Genomic DNA, 21,513 nt, shown 5'->3' on the forward strand with positions numbered 1-21,513 from the left:
CCCAAAAAAATAATAATAATAAAAAAAAAGAATGACTGCATTCTGAACTTTGAAACTTTTTTTTTCCACATATGAAGCTTCTATTGAGGTTTTTGAATGAAGCTTTGAAGTCATCACCCTAAAAATAAAAAATAAACAACCCTCAATTCGAATAATTGTTTTATTAAATCAATTTTATCTTTTTTAACGACTTAACTAATTTACTACTGTATTGTTAGAGCCAAAATAGATTTTCTGTTATTGTGGTTATATAAATGAGCATGGGCATGTGCATGCAGCGGCTTCATCAAGTAATATTTACCAGTACTAATCATACATTTCATCCAGATCCTGATATCTAGCGGCTAATCTTTGAGAATTCCCAACCTGTTTTCTTTGTTAAGCCCTTTGAAATGAGATACTGTAATTTAGTGCTGACAATAAATGTTTTTTTCATCATCATTGAGATATTATCATCGGTGATAAACATATCACAGAAGACTGCCTGAAAACGTGAAGAATAAGAAAAATACAGACAGCTTTATTTATCCCCGAAGGGAAATTCAGTTTCTACAGTCCACCGAAAATACAAATACAAATACACATTCATACAGCCAGTCATCAACGACAGAGGTTGCACAATAAAAAGGCATATGGGAAAGTGCGAGATCCAAAATATACAACAAGAAAAAAAAAATGTAATAGGAACTGAATGAAGACGATAAAGTGTGATAAAAAGAGACAAAATAAAAAAATAAAATTGATAAAGTGATTCTCATGAGGTTTGTGCAAAATACATGTCATTCAAGACAGCTACTCTGCATTCAGCAGCTTAACTGCAGAGGGAATGAATGATTTGGAGTAACGGTTAGTCTTTCTGGGAGGCAGCAGATGGCGTGTCCTGAAGGCATTAGTGTAAACTCACTGGACAAAATATGGTCATGATTAATAATACGTTTTGCCTTTTGAGAACACATTTCTCCCAGAGAGAGTTTAAGTCACTCTGATGGGCTCCAATGATTTTGATGATTTTGAGAAACGATATTATTCAGGCCGTTTCTGTCCTTCACAGACAAACCGTTAAACCAACAGATGAATGAAAACGTTAACACGCTCTCAATATAAGACAGGTAAACAGTACACAGGATCCATCTACACACACCAAAAGATGTGATTTCTCACAGCAAACTAAAAATCTGCTGTCCTTTTTAGATGGCCACTGGGCTAAAACTTTGGTAGGCTGTAGCCTCTCCCCTGCTCTGTGTCAGGGCTGAGCACAAACACACACACACACACACACACACACACACACACACACACACACACTGAGCGAAGTCAGCGGACAGCAGATGAGACTGGCCGTGGTGGAGACGGTGAAGTAAAGTGAAGATAGCTCGAGTAGAAGACAACTATGCTCGTTACTGTGAGTAAGTGCAATAAAACCTTTGCAAGTAAAAAGCCAATACTTAGCGAGTTGTAACAAGCTAAAATGAAAGCTGTCTGAATGTAGTCCCGTGCAGCGCTCCACTTTATTCCTATGGGTGACGTCAAGCAACTTTAACACGCCCTGCAAAGCATCCCAGGAAGGCGATGCTGCATTTGAAAAAATGCTGCGCGTCAAAAAGCTGGCCGATGCCCATCTTTATGCAAATTAATCCATTGAACGTGATGCGACTAGCCAATAGAATTAGAGCACAGGGGAGACTAGGGGAAGTCTCTCGCGGGTCCTTTGTTCTAGACGTCCTACTACAAAAATGCTCAGGAAACTTTAGTTCTGATTAGCGAAAATGGACGCAACACGCTTCAGTCGTGTCGCAGAAGTGGATCGGCAGCGTTACTGTTCATCTTAGTTTGCCACATATCTGGCAAATTCGTGTCAACGTAGCTGCTGGCTGAAACGGACCAGCCACTCCTCCACATGGCTAATTAATATGCACGTCAATGACGTGACGTCAACGGACCTCAGCAGAGCGAGGAGGAGGAGGACAGGATAAATGTCTGATACTGACATCTGTTGATGTCTGTGACAAATACATCTTTTGTCATGAATATGATTTAGTTTACTGACATTGTAGATTGTTTCCAGTGAAATATTAATGAGTTTATATAGTGACTTTGCTTTTGTAAACATTACTGTAGCTGCTCTACAAACAACATTTAGCCGAGTTCTATTTAAAACATTCAATGCTAATCCAGTTGTGAATTTAAAGAAAACTATGTTGATATGCACACTTCAATATTTGTTTATTTATCTCAATTTCTCAGCATTTACATACATTAAAAATGTGTCCTTTGCATTTAACCCATCCTATACGTAGGAGCAGTGGGCAGCGCAGCGCCCGGGGGCCAACTCCAGTTCTTTTAGCCAGTGCCTTCGTCAGGGGCTGGCAGGAGCAGTAACCTAGCATACCATTTTTTAGTGTGTTTACAATGAAAAAAATTCCAACACAACCCTGCGCAGCAACCACTGGAATCTTGTTCTACAAATAGTATATTACTAATAATATTAGTGTAGCCTAGTCTTTATATGCAACTGTGAAGAAATACCGGGTTTAAACTTTAAAAGAATAAATAGACATGCAAAATAAAATAAAACTGTCGATCAAATGTTGATTTAGGATAAAGCTTTGAATCTTTAAACTATTCAGTACAGCCCAATCTTAAAATCACAATATTTGCCATTGAATTTAATGTACTGTAATTTCTCAATTCTGTGAACACCACTAATTAAATCAAGTGTCTGTGTCTGCGCACAAGGTGTGTGGTGTGTGTGTGGGTGTGTGTGTGTGTGTGTGTGTGTGTGTGTGTGTGTGTGTGTGTGTATACCTGCTTACGTGGTTGATCAGGCGGGTCTGCAGTAACAGATCTCTTCCTGGCAGCAGGTTGTCACAGATGAGGTGCTGGTTGGAGCGCACTGCCACGCCGTGACACACACACAGTGAACACAACACATCTAGAACCTAGACAGTACACACATGCCAGATAATGTCAGTGTTGTAAATATATTATTGTTACAGTATGAAAACACACACACACACACACACACACACACACACACACACACACACACAGAACTGCAGGATTCTTGATAGATTTGATTGGACAGGCATCAGCTCTTTTTTTTTTTTCTTTGCCTTGAGAAATATCTTGGTGTTATCTCACCCTTCTCAGTGAGTCCCCTTCAGGAATTTTCTTAAAATGTATTCCACTTAAGGAATTTAAAACAAAGTTAAGTTGCGAAAAAGTGTCTTAATATTTAAAGCCCTGCTTCTGGCACTCAGCTTCAGGGCCCGCCCACAGATTCACTCCACACACAATTATCCATCAAAATAATAATAATACATTTAATTTATGGGCGCCTTTCATAGCAGTCAAGGACACCTTACAGTTAGAACAAGCAAAAATACAGTTGATATATGATTAAAATATGATTAAAACAAACACTTAAAAATTGAGATAGAGAATTAAAAGAAAGCAATCTATCCATGAATTCGATAGAGAGTGGAGTTATATGGGGTAGGCCGTTAGGAAAAGGTGAGTTTTGAGGGAGGTTTTAAATCAGTTTTCCATGTGGATTGTTTACAGATCACTTTTCTAACTGATTTCAAGGTGTATAATGGAAGCTTGTACATGTGTAAAACTTATATAAATACATACTGTCCATGTATACCTATAAGAATAAAGTAAGTGCCTGTACCTTGTAGTTGCGTCCATGCTTGTCCAGCAAAGATATAATGGATTTGATGTGTCCCTCTTTGATTATGTTGAGTGCCTCAGGGCTCTCCACCAGAACACAGTGAAGCACCTCCAGTATACCTAAAAATACAAAAAAATCTATATTAAGAATGACTACAAATAAACAGAAAGCATTCAAAACCAGGGGCCACATTCACAAATGATCCGGAGGCTAAAAGTAGCTCCTAACTGATCAAGACTCCTACGCTTTTGTTCAAAGAGCAATTCACAAAGAGACTCCTGAGTCACTGAGACCTGCTCACAGTCAGTCAGCTGTGCATTTGAAGGAGAAGGAGTAGATAAGGATCCAATCAGCTAACCAGAAAGGAAATTCAATAACACCGGACATGAAGGTTTAACAACGCTGCACTTCTGTGACTCTGTAAAAATACAGTTTGCACAGCTGATGAACTTGGAATATTTTAAACTTCTTCGTCAGAATTATGAAACTAATCAACTCATCAAGACAGATTTTGTTTGGATTTGTTTTCTGAAATAAATGTTTTTTTTAAATATCCAAAGCAATGAGTTATTTCACCTGCTGTTGTGTCGTGAGAAAACAGAAATGTCACTGTGTGAGTCCAACTAGGCCTGTAACAACTATTAAATAATTATCTAACCGAAAAAAAATTACGTAATCGCGGCTATTTTGTATAACCGCATTAAACATTAAAGCATTTTTAAATGACATTGGTCACACTATTGTTTGGATTCATCAAACGTGTTTGCAATACCAGCTTAGCGTCACCTAACAGTAACCTTAGCTAACGTTAGCTAGCCTATGATACTATGGAGTCATACCAGAGGACGCCACCCACAGTTGCAAGTCCAGTCGGCTTTCGAACATTAAAAATCCACCAAAGCACCTTTATGTGTGTTATAGTAATGTAGTTAGTCCGTCTGTGGTGTTTAATCTACTCTGGTACTTTGTTTAATTAGTAACGTTACCGTAAATGAGGACGCTGTAGCGGACATGGCCGTCATTATTATGCTAACGTAGTTCCACAGGGATTTGAGCTTTCATTTTTCTAATCTGTAAAGAAAGAAAACTTGTTTGCTAACTTCTGCTAAGGTCATAAGGGTTATAACTGTTGATGGTAACCGTTGATTTTGTGTAGATGTGCCAAATTGTAATTATATAAGTGATAAATGGTCAGACTGTTTAGCTAAAGCTAGGCTAGTGGCAGCTGTCACTTGTTGCCATAGCAACTCCAAACATCCTGGGCTGTAGATGTCTAAAGCCAAAGAAATTAAACAAGCTCTGTTTCTTGTTTATGATGAATGCTTGGTTTTTTAGTGACAGGAATAAATGTTCTATTTTCAATTTGTTGTTAATTTAAGCAAAAAAGACCTGTGAACCTGTGCATCTGGGTCACATAACCGTGATATATAACAAAAGATGTATCCTGGGATTTATTTAAACTTTAATTTGTTTGAAAAAGTAATATATAATTATTTCTGAGACAATTAATTGTCCAGCAAAATTTGAATTGTTACAGGCCTAATTCCAACATTATTACTTTATGGTGATCAGTGATCAATTGTATATTGTGACTCTGATTAAAGACAAGCTGACCTACCAGATGAGGCCTCCAGTCGCTCCAGTCTGCTAATCAGCCAGTCCAATGAACCGGAAAACTGAGCACAGTTCTTCCTGTTTCCTCGGATCAGTGCAGCTGGGATGAGACAGAAGAGGAGACGTGACTTAAGCTTTTATGGGACAGTAAACCACAATACTGTAGACACAACTTTTCTTACTATTTTATTTTAACCTAACCTAACCTTTCCATTGAGTCAATTCATCTCTTTGAAGAATATGAATATGTATGCGTATGTGTGTGTGTGTATGTGTGGGTATGGGCGTGTTTGCGTGCGTGTGTGTGTGAGTGTGTGTGTATGCGTGTGTTTATGCGTGTGTGTGTGTGTTTGTGTATGTTTGTGTGCATGTGTGTGTGTGTGTGTGTGTGTGTGTACCCAGTAGTTGGTAGAGGGAGTTGAGGATGGAGCTCCAGGCCTTTCCTGCCTCCCTTCCTACTGCCTCAGCAAAATGAGCTGCACTGCTGTAGACGTGAAGACGATCAATACATTCCAATACCAGGCTGATCATTCCCTACAGACACAGAGGTTGTTGGTTTTAGTGGTTTATTCATCTGCATTCAGATAATTAGAATCAAATATAGTGGACAATAAAGATAGACAGTGAATAGCAGTAGGCTTTAACTGTTAACACTGTAAAGGCACAGCTGTATATAAAAGAGAGATAGGCTGCTCCACTTGACACATTTGCATTCTTGAATACTTTGTCAAGACAACGAAAGACACATAAGTGAACTTCAAATACTGATTAAAATGTTGATTAAAATGACTGAAGAACTATACATGGAGGTTATCAACAAAACAGCGGGGGAAAAAATGCCGTGGGGAACAACTGATATGGCTTTGAGTTACATCTAACCAGTGATAAAATCATAGGGGAACAGTTAATTGTTTTACCTGAGAAATCAATCTGTAAACACACGCACACGCACACACACACACACACACACACACACACACACACACACTCTCTCTCTCTCTCTCTCTCTCTCTACCTCTTCCTGAAAGAGGTTCTGCCGATTCTTCAGAGCTCTCAGTCGGTTCTGCTTGTCTTCATGTTCTAGGTGATCTCCGGGTGGTTGAAAGTAGCCAATGAGATCCTGCAGACTCAGACTGACCGAATCTATTGGTAGATCAAGAGTGGAGCTCTTTCCCTTTTTCCTTAGTGTGTCCAGACCCCTGCATCATACAGAGTAGAGGACGTCAATCACTGTAATCACTAATGTCTTAAGTTCTCACCGTTACTCTTCTGATCACTTCTGCTGTACTGCTGTGGTTTATACCGGATACAAGCTGATTGTGATGACGGATACCTTAAATGTTTGTGCATTGGGATTTGCTCTTTTTAGTCAATGTTATGTGTAGTTAGATGAAATAACATTTAATTTCTGCAGTGTGTATTTGTTCAGAATGACGATGCGTTCAGGCTGCTGGCTCTCACTGTGTTCAGACTGAGTTTGTTGGTTGTGACAAGCTTGTGAGGTTGAGCTGATTGTTATGCACACCTTACATCTATTTTTCAATGAGTAATAATTGCCACTGCAGCTATTAAAGGGATACTTCACCGATTTAGCATTAAGCTTTGTATCAGTAGAACCACAGTAGTATTTTTGAATGACCGTGCTTCCCTCCCTCATGTCCCCCCGAGAGGAGAGATCTCTGTATTGTGGGTCTGGAAAAAATCTTCCGATGACGTAAAACGACGTTTTTTGCGTCATCGGAAGATTTTTTGCCCAGAGGCAATTGACTAAAGCCAGTAGTAGGAGCTACTTCCGCGTGTTTTCAACTCGCCCATAGGGGGTTGGACTGTCGTCTTTACACGTCTCAGCAGAAAACTTTTACAACAATTATGTGCATTCAAACTACTTAATTAGTTAATTGTTAAGAGCTTTTCATATTGTCTTAGAAAAGAAATGACAAGAGTGACTGCATGTGTCCTCACTCATCTGACTCTAAAGAAAATGTCAGAACATTTTTTGTACGTTGATTTATTCTTTATTTTTTACAAAATGTTACAGGGTGATATTTAGGAAACTCAGCAAAAAAAGTCCTCATGTAATAGAAAGAAATGGTACAGTACAAACCTAAATTCATACCTGCAAACTCAGAAGGGCTGAAAAAGTTGACAAATCGCCCCCCAATAAAAACTCTTCAGATCTACACGATTCACGTGGATGACATTTTCCCATTCAAAACGGCGATTTTCGCTGAAGATTTGCAGGTATGTAAATTATGAACCTATCGCCTCATTAAAAAATGATTAGTTTAGGATCTATAAAGGTCATAGATCATGATGTAGGTCCATTTCATGTTTTATTGCACATTATATGATGACTTAAAGATTGTACTCTTTAATGTCCTTCATTTGAGGCGAGTTCTTCTGTTTGGATGTTTGTCATTTTTTAAACTTGACTTTTAAGAAGAGAACCTTTTTTGTGACCGATTTTTTTTCATACCTGCAAACTCAGAAGGGCTGAAAAAGGTGACACATACCGGTGCTAAAACGATACTTTTAAAACGGTGCCTATATATGTGTGTATATATATATATATCGCCGAAAAGCGACTAGTTTGCAGGTATGTTTTTTGTAGAGTTTGCAATGCGTTGTAAGATGCAGTAGTACGTGTGGTCTGATAAGTTATAAGTCCATGGTTGGGCACTTGACATGACGTATTTTACAACATTGTACTCCATGGAGACTGCATGGGGCCTGATCAGTATATTGACAAACTGTAATGTTGGTGTGTATTGAGAAGTGAATCTCATGTCACATGTCTAGTTTGATGATAGTGCAGCTCAGTGTTGGGAGAGATATTTATTTAGAGGGTTTTGCAGAACTTCTGCTCATAATAAATGCTGCTACTCAAAGCTGAGTATTTACATTAGGGATGTCCCGATCCCAATCACAGTATCGGATCAAAGCCGATTTTGGTATTGTTTTAACTGATCGGGGATCGGCATTTACCCCATTACCTTACTCTGATCATTGACATCCGCTTGTAGTGATGGCTGCCCTGCTCCACAAACCCACCTCCAGACTACCTGGATGCCGGCACTTTCAGACCAAGATGGGCGGGGCAACTCACCAGTGTCTGTTCAGAGATTGTCTCGTAGCTTGCCAGCCATTGGCAACAATTTAAAAAGTCCCTTCTTTGTTCTTTCTTAGTCACCCGATTTTTACAAAAGCAGATTACTCTAATTCTCCACACTTCTTCCATGATTCCACCAGGAAACCAGTTTACAGGCTGTTATTCCAAGGAGCCGACATCGGTAAACACATAAGAATATCAATTAAGTGGAAGAGGCGTCACTAAGTTTAGTTTTATCAAAGATTGACTATTAAAGGGGTGATAGAATGATTATACAGGGTATTTTACACTGTTCCTTAAGGTCTCCTAATAGGGTATGTAACATTGGTTGAGCTGAAAATTGCCCGAATGCTATTTTATTAGGCCCTTAACTACCCTGTGAATATGGCTCTATTTGGAACAAGAGCTTTTCTACCAAATATGGTATGCTCATGAATATTTAGATGAGCTGCGCGCTGATTGGTTTGAGCGAACCCCACATTGGAGACAGACAGCAGGTCTCATATTTCAGACACTGCAAAGTTATACATTGTTTGTCGGGCTATTTCGTTATTAAATTCACTTCTGAGACTTTAAGTGAGAAATCAACTATATAAAGCTCAAATATGGGCCGTTTTACGAAAATTGATGGCTAATTGCAAATTTAGTAAGACGTGTCGGACTTTAGGAGCTCCACACAGTCTGACGAGAAAACGGCAAACTCCATACCCAGTGAAAGTCACCGGTTCTCAGTTACTGGACTACTGGGGCTCCACGGAGCTCCGGAGCTGCAAGCTAGGCTATGTGTCCCATTTAATCCTATGGGAAAAGATCGTTGCTACACTTTCAGCATAACTTTCATATATTTACAGTTTGAATGTCGTCACGCCACTTATATAACATCTACCCCAAGGTCTTATAAAGCTAACTATGGTGTCCGATTTCAATTTAATGCATTTTTGTGAACATTAGGGATTTCGTTAGCTGCTACTGTCCCTTCAATCCTATGAATCGCGGCTAGCTGCCTGGAGCTCCATCAGGGCCTCGGCATTTTGTAGTCCAGTAACCCAGAACCGGTGACTTTGCGCGGGTATGGAGCGCCGCGGGCTTCCCTTCGTGACGGAGGTCCAGCTAGCTCACAGCGAGCCGGAGTCTATGAAGTAGGACACGCCGGGCGCGGGGCAGCACCGGCCGCTGTCACGTTAGCCTGCTGAGCTCCTGCTGAACTGCGACACACAGTCGGACACAATTTGCAATTAGCCTTCAATTTTCGTAAAACGGCCCATATTTGACCTCTAGAAAGTTGATTTCTCGCATAAAAAAGTCTCAGAAGTGAATTTAGTAATTAAATAGTGGACCTCTGGAGATCTGCATGACCTAGCTAGATTCAGAAGACTAAGCTGACCTCAGGTCATGCAAATGTTGGGGCGTGACAAAGACTATAGAGCTCAACAGTCCCACCCCTCCTCTGAGAGACCTTGGGTTCCGGAAGTAAATTTCCCATTCATTTCTCCCATTGACATCTGGAAAAATCCGTATATAAAGAGTTTTAGACCATGCCTTAGGCTAACCAGACAGTACGTGACTCATAAGCATACAACATATCATTTAGAGTGAAAAAACGAACAGAAAATCCCCAAAAAGTCAAAGGTACAAGACTGTGTACCTATTGTCATCTCAGAGCGAAGGAACTACTCATCCCATAAACCACCGCGCACCAATGAACAAAGGAAGCTAACGTAAGTTTAGCTAACAGCTAATTCGGCTAACCGCTAGCTGAGACAGCATGTAATAACTTTAAAAGACCCTCAAAATAAACCTGAAAATAACCGTTAACATATATAACAGCTGTTACGTCAGCTGTAGCCTACTTTTCCCAGTGTTTAGTTTGAGTTAACGATATTTTAGACCGAATCAAGCTGTCAGCTAGCGGTTAGCCGAATTAGCTGTTAGCTAAACTAACATTAGCTTCCCGGCAGAGGCTAACGTCAGAAGCGTGACACAGATCGTGATTCGTGCAGTGTTGTAAATCCTCGTGACGGATCGTGCAGGCAGCAGAGATCGGGTACTGACACCCCCCCTCCTCACCAGCATGAGTTCCACCAATCAGAGTCATCACTGTGGGATTGTTCAGAATTGTGGGTAATGAAGTACTTATCCAAGACATCGCGAATAAAAGACATTTATCTCTAAACAAGGTTAGTGCCCCATTATTTTTGGCGTCTATATGAGCATATACAATCGCTTAGTCATGTAGTAGCTGGTTTTAAGTCTACCATCGACGGTTACCATTTTATGGCTTATACTGCAAATGTCAATGGAGAAATTGCATTGTATTTTTACTTCCGGAACCCGCTGTGGACGGGACTGTTGAGCTCTATTTGATTGATGGATTTGGGATGCTGACGTCAGCTTCCAGCTTTGTTGAGATTCGCCCGTTTTCAGCGGCAGTTTCATGGGGGTCTGCGGGGATCCTAAAGAGAACTGTTTTGGTGTTGAGAGAAAAGACTAATTTGCTGCACTAAGTTAAATGTATTAAGCTGAAGGCATATTTTAGTTACTTAACTGTTTTTGAACAACAAAAAAAATGGTGTGCAGCTCTATTAGCTCAGCAAATACAAGTATCTGATCGGGACTCGGTATCTGCAGACATTCAATATTTAAAAAATCGGACCAAAAAAGCTGATCGGGACATCCCTAATTTACATGTCTTTTATATGATGATGTTGAATCTATTGTGGTTCATTGCATTAGTATACAGGACACATATACCTGACAGGGCTTACAATTGCAACATACTTGTTGCTAACTCTGCAATATCCTGACGGCAGCAGTATGTTTGCTGCACACAGCGATAGCAGCTGCTTGTTGCTTTACATAAATAAGACAAGGCTACTCTGCAGGATCCTGCAACATTTTCACTGAAGGAGCCAGTTCCAGTTCTCTCTTAAAGGGCATTATAAGCAAAATGCAGCATGCTTGCTGCTTCACATACACTGGGTACATAAAGTGCAGTGTATTTACTTAAGTTATTAAGTTACTATCATTGTCTTGCCTCATGTTCACGCAAGAGCAGCCAGCATTTCCCCTGAGCTTAATTTTTGCTACCATTTGAAGGAAATTGCAAAAGGTTTGTTTCTTCAGGTACAGTCACGTTGTCGCCACATGACCACTGAGTGAACAGAACTTTGCTAACATGCAAGGGGAATTGTGTGTGTGTGTGTGTGTGTGTGTGTGTGTGTGTGTGTGTGTGTGTGTAGGTGTGTGTGTGTGTGTGTGTGTAGGTGTGTGTGCGTGTGTGTGTGTGCATGAGTGTGTAATCCACCTGATGAAGAGGTTGAACAAAAACACAGTACTGCGGATGACTCTGGCAGTGCGACTCTCCTCATGTTGTGACCGAGACAGCGTCAGCCCGTCGTCCATGTGACCCTCATGGTGCATGATGGCCTGAAATGAGAAGACCTCTACTCTTAATATCACAATGAATCAATCCAATTACAGCATTTTCATAAGACACTGAAATAGTTACTTGCGAGACTATTATGTAAAACCTGAGCTGTATTGAGCGAAATCAAAACGTGGGGCAAGAGTATCCTAGGACCCCTGTGGTGATGTCAAAGAAGTTTTGGCATGATTATAAAATTCTACATTTAACAGATGTGGGCTGGTTCACTGTCAGTTCCGTCTTCCTCCCTTAACTTCCTGAAATTAGCTCCATTCAGACGTTTGGGCAAGTGCCATTTCTTTACCATATAGCAGGTATAATAGGTTGTTTATAAAAACACTCCATGCTTCATAGTGACTTACTGCAAGCACAGATGCAGATTAAGTTTACACTCAAAGCTTCATAGTGACTTGTTGCAAGCACTGATTCATGCACCTTGAGTTTACTAAAATGTAGTGCTGGGCACCGAACGTCGATACTTTTATGGCACCGGCCGAAAATACTCTGATCCTATGAGTATCGAAAAATTATTTATCTTTCGGTGCCAAATTTCGGGCCCAAAAGCGTTTCTGTCCTCTCTGCATATTGACAGAGAGCGGAGCTCCCACACACACATACACACAGAGGTGCAGACGGAGTAAACTCGAGCAAACTGCAGTTTTGTTGAAGTCACAGTGAGTCACGGCAATGCCGATAAAGTGGTTTCAAGTGTGGTTACAGCTTTTCAAAGCTTCACGCAGACAGCGTTTGCTGCAATATGATATTAATGGAGAGGTGAAAGCGGTCGCGGTGCTGTTGACGTTACACTTCCTCTGAGACAAGCAGGCACAACGGTGGTTTCTGTGCCCTGGTGACTGACTGACAGGCTGAGGTTGTAAGGCAAGGCAACTTTACTTCTACAGCACCTTTCAGCAACAAGGCCATTCAATTCCATTCCTTTGCACTTAAGTTAGTTCTCCATTAGTTCAATGTTGACAACAGGGCAGTCACCAAGTTTATTGTTAAAGGTTTGTGTCATTATGCAGTTTGCACTAAAAAGTCTTTGTTCTTTACATTCCTTAGCATTTTAGTTAGTTCAATATTAACCTGTACACAATGTCATTTGTTTATTTATTTATTATTTATAATATGTTCATGTTACCTTTTTTTGTTAATTTTTAAAGTTGGGATTGATACCAATCCGGAGTATCTGACTGGTGCACCCCTATCCAAAAGAACAACCAGTGTTATTAATGTTACTCTGAGTGAGCAGTGTTACCAGAATGTTTTAATTTTGATAACTGTTTTGATTCACAATTAAGTTGGAAAATAAAAGTTTTGTGTTTAATGTATTTTTGTTGATGTTGAAATGGGTTTTAAAACATATGGTATCGAAAAAAGTATCGTTAGGAACCAGCATCGAAACTGAGGTATCGAAATTGGCACCGGATGGAAAGATTTTGAACGATGCCCAGCGCTACTAAAATGTCAAAGGGTCATAAGCTCTCGTGTTAACGCCTTAACTTCTGCTGCCGCTCCTCGGTATAGCAAGCCAAACATAGACTGTAGTTAAGAGAAAAGAGAGACAGCTAATAAAACCATGTAAAAAAGGTGCAGATGGTTTAATGCAGCAAGGTACCGTTCTCTGTACTCCACCCATGCGTGCACACTTGGCATCAACAGTCTGGTATGTGAGCCAGAGGCACGTGTCAACATGTTGGATGTAACACACAGAGTCACCATACTTGATGTCAGGAACACCCATCCCATCCACCTCCTTCTTCACACCAGGGTCCAACTTTTCCTAAAAGAGAGAGATAGGAGGGGGAAAAAAACTGAATCCTGTAATTAATACAGATTAAATGTTGCATGACAGGCACAGGGCTGCTTTAAAGGATCATTTCATGATTTAAGATACCATCAATCCATCCATCCATCTTCCTCCTCTTACCCAGGGTCGGGTCGCAGGGGCAGCTCCAGCAGGGGACCCCAAACTTCCCTTTCCCGAGCCACATTAGCCAGCTCTGACTGGGGGATCCCGAGGCGTTCCCAGGCCAGGGTGGAGACATTTTCTCTCCACCCAGTCCTGGGTCTTCCCCGAGCCCTCTTCCCAGCTGGACGTGTCTGGAACACCTCCCTAGGGAGGCGCCCAGGGGGCATCCTTACCAGATGGCTCCTTTCGATGCAAAGGAACACCTGCTCTACTCCGAGTTCCTCACGGATGACTGAGCTTCTCAACCTCTCTCTTAGGAAGACGCCAGCTACCCTCCTGAGGAAACCCATTTCGGCCGCTTGTACCCGGGATCTCTTTCTTTCGGTCATGACCAGACCCAAACGGAATTTGTGGATATTTTTTTACAGTTTTCAGTGGTGATCCAGGATGAAAATCTGCTCTATTTGTTTAAACCTGTTCTCTGTTGTTTTACTGTAATTATTTCACTCTTATCGCATCATTTAATGTGTTTCCCTTTGTTGTTTCACTCTTTATAGCACTTTGTAAAGTTGTTAATAAAAAAGCTTTGTAAATGAAGTTATTTTTCATCCATACTGAAAGTCTGAAAGTAGGGCTGGGCGATAAAACGATCTCGATATGGGATCGCAATAAAATTCAGGTCGATAACGATGATTAACTTTGAACATATTTTACTCGATTTGGATAGATCTAACTATCACACAGCAGAAATAAACACCATTCCATTTCAGAAGGTGGCAGTAATGCGCACCAAAAGTTGTTTGCCAACCGCCATAAAACGTCAATAGAAGAAGAAGTTTTTGGCTTGCCCGTCAAAGTACACGCCCATTTCCTCCACAGAGCATTGTTTGAGCTACCGGCGGTGAAGAAATGAGTGGAACCGAGGGGCATGGGCACGAAAGCGACAGTGAAAGTGAACTTGCGTCATCATCCAAATCTGAGGAAATTGTTGACAAAAAAGGTAACAGGACGTCAATTATATGGAAGTGGTTTGGATATCTCAAAAGCGACGAAGCGCAGATTAACACGGTCTGCAAAATATGGCGTCGGTCGGTGTCGGTGTCAAGACGGGAAACACAGCCAATCTTTTCTGTCAGTTGAAAAGGTACCATCCCAGCGAACACAGCAAGAGTTTGAAAATGCGGGCCCATGTTAACGTTAGTCTGCCCACAAGTTTTGTCCAACGTCCTAGTGGTTCTTCTGCTGTTAGCAGCACTAGCGGGGCTGGAAAACAACAATCAATCTTGTGGGCTTTTACAACCATTACCCCATATGAAAAGTGAATGTGATAGTAGTCACAGCTTTTAGTTTTATTTACGTTATTTGCATTTACATTACTCACTTGTACTGTTTTGTTAAGGCAGATAAAGCATGTTTGCAAAGTTAAATGTTTACATTTAGATGTTAGTCAATATATTATTTTATCACACAATATATTCTCAACCAAGCCATGTTTGCACAGTTAAATGTTACATTATGGTATTCTATTTTTTATGTTAATAAACTATATTCTATTTCTCTTTAACTAATGAACCCTCTGGTTTCTTCAGGCTTCAGTCATTATCAGGATACTCTTCAACCTGGCAGCATTATCAAATTATATATCGTGATAAATATCGATATTGATCAATATGGAAAAAATTATCGTGATCATATTTTTTGCCATATCGCCCAGCCCTATCTGAAAGTGAGTAAAATAGGCAGACAATGAGCAGAGTTATAAATACAGTATGGCCAATCTCCAATCTCCATTCATTATGGTTACAGAAAGAACCATGATGTTTATATTGTAACAAATATATATAAAAATATATGTTTGGTTGAACTTGACATCTTCTTCTTCAATAACAAAGGTATAATGCATCATGGCCTTCACACACAGTGTTGCAGATGTTGTTGACTCTGTACCTTGGATGACCTGAAGCAGAAGGCTGTAGACTTGACATCAGCATGCTCTTTGTCCATCAGCAGAAGAGATTTGTCTTCGATCAGACTCAAATACTTCCCTGTGGTGACATGTCTCAGTCTGAACGGCTGACCCCAGCGGATATGACTCCCACTCCACCTGGACACAAAAACAGTCAGACACAATCCTCAATACAAACATACTACTGTAAATATCAGGCAGGGCAGGGTTTAAAGTAGGCAATATCAAAAAATGACATGTATACTGTATTGTAATTTAATTATAAACAGAATGTAAAATATGCTGCAGAAGCTAAATTAGAAGTCTGAAGCTCCAGCACACAGTCCCATACAGTCAAGTCACAAGTTCACAGCACAGATGCAGCAAAGTAGTCAGACTTGTTTTAGCGTGTGTGTGAGTGTGTGTGTGTGTGTGTGTGTGTGTGTTAGGCCTGCACGATATTGGAAAAAACTGACATTGCGATATTCTTTTTTTAATTTTTTCATGCAAACTTTTACAAGATGACATAAATAGCTCTATTTGGAAATAATAAATCATTCTCGACTACAGCGGTGATTTTGTAGGAGAGTGCATCTACGTAAAAAATAAAAATGAAAAAGGAACTTTTCTTATGTGAACCATTCTTTGTTGAACTTTAATGCTTTACAAACACCAAAGCAAGTAAGCGCTGTGACTATTCTTAATGATTTTGGAGAGGGAAATTAGGTGGTTAAATACACTGGTTGACTGACATGACATCCTTGTTTTCATATAATACTATCAATCCAGGCTAAAGTCAATGATATTAATAATGCATGCATGCTGCTTCCTCTAAATTTCAGGTTGTGGTTGACTAGCGGGGCCTGCTCTGTTTGTTAGATAAATTGATTGATTGTGATTGGTGGTTGGCTGTGCATGCAGAGCCTGCATGTCACACAACTCTGTGTATCCAAGAACACTTCAATCAGTGCAAATTACATTATATCAGACACAGACTTCTGTTGTAGATTAGTGTTACGTTTCCAGTTTCGCGGCTCTGAACCGTAACGTTAGTTGGGACAGACCCCTTGTTTACCTAGCCTGGCTGGTAGCAGCTTTCTGCGGTGAAAAATGGCCGGGAGAATAACGTAATAACGAACAGACGAACGAAAAGACGGACTACTGTAGCTTCACTACTCAAGGAAAAGCATGTGCATCACTGTGTCAGCAGCCGCTGCCGCTTCCGGTTCCGTTTTACACACGGGCGTGCCTTACTTCCCATAGTCTGACTTTGCCAGACCCTCCTCCAAAGAGCTCTGAAGGGGGGTCTGGCTACTCCATATAGCATTCGGGGATTGGAGGACAACGTGCTCTGGTTTATTGACATTTATTTAAACCAATCAGAATTGTCATTGGCGGCGCTAAGCTCCGCACAGAGCCACTGCAAAATAGTCGTGTGAGAGAAAACTCAGACTGGACAGATAGTCGAGCTAGCTGTCTGGATTTACCCTGCAGAGATCTGAGGAGCAGTTCCTCAGAAATCCACCAAATTTAAAATTCCAACACAAAGAAAGCGGAAGGAAACAGAAAATACATGCATCCGGCAGAATTTCCTGCAGCACCGGAGCAATCCCAGAAGTGGAATGTGAAGGATATAGACTACACTTCCCATAACAAACCCCGTCAGACTAACGTTACGTCACATACACGTGCTTCCCACGTGGCCACCTGTCTTTAAGTGGAAGGCTCGGTCGGTAACATTCATGTAAAAGGAGAACGGTGAAAGTTTACTTTTCTATCAAGCAGCAAAAAAGTTTTAGCGTCAACATCGCAACATCCTGCGATGTGAGTCTCGTGCATGCATCGCAATGTAGACGATGAAACAAAATATTGCGCAGCCCTAGTGTGTGTGTGTGTGTGTGTGTGTGTGTGTCTCTCTCTCTCTCTCCCTCACCTTGGCTGGATTCCATTTAGGTATGTCAGTTCCAAAACCCTGCCATGCTCCATACATCACACTAAATGTACCTTAATTGGTTAAAATATGGCAACCATTCGGTCAACTTGGGCAACCAAGGAGCTGCTGCCTGGTTACCAACCTGGAAACCATGTCTAAAATGTACTGTCAGGTCCTGATTCTGCTGTTACTTAGCAACTATTGAAGCCATTTAAAGGCAATTGATGCACACACTGTGAGTAAAAGTTGTAATATTTTTAACATGTACTCTACTACTCCGCTGCCCACAGTACAGTAAGCGCTATCAATCCATGCTAGACTCTTTACACTGTGAGGAATCCTTAGCAGCTTGACAGATATGTTTGTGATATTCACAAAAATACATCTGTACAAACAGAACTAATCTGTTGGTGTGTATTGTATGTGTGTGGTGATCTGACAGTGTGGAGGTGCATGTCTGCTGGTGTATATTTGTGAATCCACATGTTTCTTGTATGTATGGACATTATGCCTATGATGTACTTACACAACCCGCAGCGTCTCCAGCCTCCACAGGGACCTAGCATGACTGGACACTGCTCCCCCCTCATAGTGTACTGTCCTGGGGGTGAAAATAAAACAATCACACCTTCAAACTAATTATATATCCACTCAACACATAACATTGTACAGTACATTCTACAAGTCACCAAATCACCAAAAACATGTATGTTGGGTTAGTGCCCCTGTCACTGCCCCCTGACCAAAAGGCACTGGCAAAAAGAACTGGAGTTGGTCCCTGGGCAACTGCGGCTTCTCTGCTCTCCTATGTATAGGATGGGTTTAATGCAGAGGACAAGTTTCGTTTCTCTCTGTATGCTTAGAAATTACAATAAGGGCCCCTTTAACAGTTTCCACTGCAAGTAGAATGCAGTTGCATATGACTTAGTACGTCTGGATATGCTACTACCTGGATGACTCAGTAACAACCCTCAGCAGACAGTCAGGAATAGGACACAGTCACTCTCAACGGCATTGTTTAACAACATGGCTGTCCCCTTTGGGATCTTAAAACTATAATTATTAATAGTCCTTCTTGTCTCAGTCACAGCAGAGAGCACAGTCTGCAATGAGAGCTGCTACTTTCTCTTCCATGGTAATTTCCTTCAAATAAAAGCTGAATACTGGATGTCTATTGGTCTAAACTCACGGGTGAAGGTGAGCCAAACATGAAGTAGAGGAACAAGCAGAGGGCAAAACTTTAAATGCAGAGGTGACTTTAACATTCATTTAGAACTGTATAGTCCTGAGAAACATTCATTTCAATAAGTGATGCTGAAATATTAACTATAGAAATGGTCTTCCAGCATCCCATCCTGTAATTGAGTGGCTGTAAATTAACACTATAGACAAATAAGTGTTGTTTCATAAAGATACTGTATAATAGACCGGACTGAACCCTATCAGTTTTCCCTAACTCATTCCTGCTATCCCATGGAGTGAATACTACTTCTGTTTGGACACGCCAGTAAGCTTACTGTATGTATTTTCACCTTTGCAATAAACCCCTGAACTGTTGCTGTCAGTCTTCAGCTGTTTCATTCGCTCGTGCTGCATTCTCATTGTGTGGAAATTACTGTAACTACCAGTTTCTGACTTAAATAGGGCTCACTTTAACATCCAAGTTGTAATTACGACTGGGAAGCTCTTTTTTTTTTTTCCTTTCTGAATGCTCCGATATCTCTGACTTGGTGACTCATAATATGGAAGTGACGAGGAAAAAAGTGACCAAAAGACCATTATTTAATGTAATTTAACCCACATTTAATGCATGCAGTGTTATATGGTCAATGTCCTCACGTGACCAATCTGCGTTCACACGTGTTTTGAATTATCCAAACAGGAATACTAGCATGTCGTAAACACGACTCTTTCTCACGCCTACTACCTATCCTATATGACGGGAAAGGGACATTAGCATCTGTAAGAGCCAATCTAGTATATGTATTGGTTGACTGTTACCTGCTACTGACCCTCTATTAAGGCAAGGCAGCGTTATATGTATAGCACATTTCAGAAACAGGGCAATTCAAAGTGCTTTTTTTATTAAAAGGAAGTGAATTATACATGAAAGGGGGATTTTATAATGGGAAGCCAGAAGGAGGATGGCAGGAATTAACACAATTAATTCATGAGCATAAAAGTGGCTATATGCAGTGTTGGGGAGTAACGGAATACGTATTCAGAATACAAATTATGAGTAACTGTATTTCGTTACAGTTACAATTTAAATAGTTGGTATTTAGAATACAGTTACATTGTTGAAATCAATGGATTACATGACGATACTTCTGTTTCACGGGTTTATTCACTCTCTAAATAAATTAAGGCAACTCCATGCATTTCCCAGAAGCCCCAATACGAAAACGAAAAAATGAGCTATTTGCGTGATCACTGATAGAGGTAAAGATGGAGCCGGAACCGGCACAACAGAACCAGGGCAGGAATGTGTTTCTATCTTGGAAATTCAAACAGTATTTCACATTAAAGAAAGAACAGGAAGAACGAAATATAACTGTGCAGTGCAACCTCTGCTTGCCAGCAACCAACCTCCTTTCAGCGTCCAGATTACTCCACCTCCAACCTGAAGAAGCATCTTAAAGTAAGTTATACTTTTTAATTAGCCAGGGGTAGTCGTCTGCTGTAGCTTATAGTTGACGTGCGACTTTACATTCTCCTACGTGCTGATTTACTAGACCCAGAGCCGTTGAAAGACTGACTCGCCCCGTTTGACATGCTAGCTAACGTTAGCTAAAATTAGCTCGTGGTAGCTTAGACTGCAGTTAGATTTTTGTAGTATGCAGTTCGGGACTACAAATACAAAAATCTACAGTCAGGTCCATAAATATTGGGACATCGACACAATTCTAATCTTTTTGGCTCTATACACCACCACAATGGAGTTGAAATGAAACGAACAAGATGTGCTTTAACTGCAGACTTTCAGCTTTAATTTGAGGGTATTTACATTCAAATCAGGTGAACGGTGTAGGAATTACAACAGTTTGTATATGTGCCTCCCACTTTCTAAGGGACCAAAAGTAATGGGACAGATTAACAATCATAAATCAAACTTTCACTTTTTAATACTTGGTTGCAAATCCTTTGCATTCAATTCCAGCCTGAAGTCTGGAAGGCATAGACATCACCAGACGCTGGGTTTCATCCCTGGTGATGCTCTGCCAGGCCTCTACTGCAACTGTCTTCAGTTCCTGCTTGTTCTTGGGGTATTTTCCCTTCAGTTTTGTCTTCAGCAAGTGAAATGCATGCTCAATCGGATTCAGGTCAGGTGATTGACTTGGCCATTGCATAACATTCCACTTGTTTCCCTTAAAAAAACTCTTTGGTTGCTTTCGCAGTATGCTTCGGGTCATTGTGCATCTGCACTGTGAAGCGCCGTCTAATGAGTTCTGAAGCATTTGGCTGAATATGAGCAGATAATATTGCCCGAAACACTTCAGAATTCATCCTGCTGCTTTTGTCAGCAGTCACATCATCAATAAATACAAGAGAACCAGTTCCATTGGCAGCCATACATGCCCACGCCATGACACTACCACCACCATACTTCACTGATGAGGTGGTATGCTTTGGATCATGAGCAGTTCCTTTCCTTCTCCATACTCTTCTCTTCCCATCACTCTGGTACAAGTTGATCTTTGTCTCATCTGTCCATAGGATGTTGTTCCAGAAATGTGAAGGCTTTTTTAGATGTTGTTTGGCAAACTCTAATCTGGCCTTCCTGTTTTTGAGGCTCACCAATGGTTTACATCTTGTAGTGAACCCTCTGTATTCACTCTGGTGAAGTCTTCTCTTGATTGTTGACTTTGACACACATACACCTACCTCCTGGAGAGTGTT

At 40.7% G+C, this 21,513-nt stretch overlaps 1 protein-coding gene across 1 annotated transcript in view; it reads right to left on the reverse strand.

Annotated features, from left to right (window-relative positions):
- The window catches only part of ryr2a (ryanodine receptor 2a (cardiac)), a 172,127-nt gene that overhangs the window by 143,931 nt on the left and 6,683 nt on the right, over positions 1 to 21,513 (reverse strand). Inside the window, exons 5-13 of the mRNA XM_078279587.1 lie at positions 18,140 to 18,214; positions 15,683 to 15,839; positions 13,442 to 13,606; positions 11,704 to 11,825; positions 6,306 to 6,489; positions 5,689 to 5,824; positions 5,295 to 5,390; positions 3,677 to 3,795; positions 2,806 to 2,939 (exon numbers count right to left, since the gene is read on the reverse strand). Coding sequence (XP_078135713.1) covers positions 2,806 to 2,939; positions 3,677 to 3,795; positions 5,295 to 5,390; positions 5,689 to 5,824; positions 6,306 to 6,489; positions 11,704 to 11,825; positions 13,442 to 13,606; positions 15,683 to 15,839; positions 18,140 to 18,214 — 1,188 coding nt within the window. The remainder of the gene's footprint in view (positions 1 to 2,805; positions 2,940 to 3,676; positions 3,796 to 5,294; positions 5,391 to 5,688; positions 5,825 to 6,305; positions 6,490 to 11,703; positions 11,826 to 13,441; positions 13,607 to 15,682; positions 15,840 to 18,139; positions 18,215 to 21,513) is intronic.

The sequence above is a fragment of the Sander vitreus genome, chromosome 21 (genome assembly GCF_031162955.1).
Source record: "Sander vitreus isolate 19-12246 chromosome 21, sanVit1, whole genome shotgun sequence".
NCBI classification, from domain to species: Eukaryota; Metazoa; Chordata; class Actinopteri; order Perciformes; family Percidae; genus Sander; species Sander vitreus.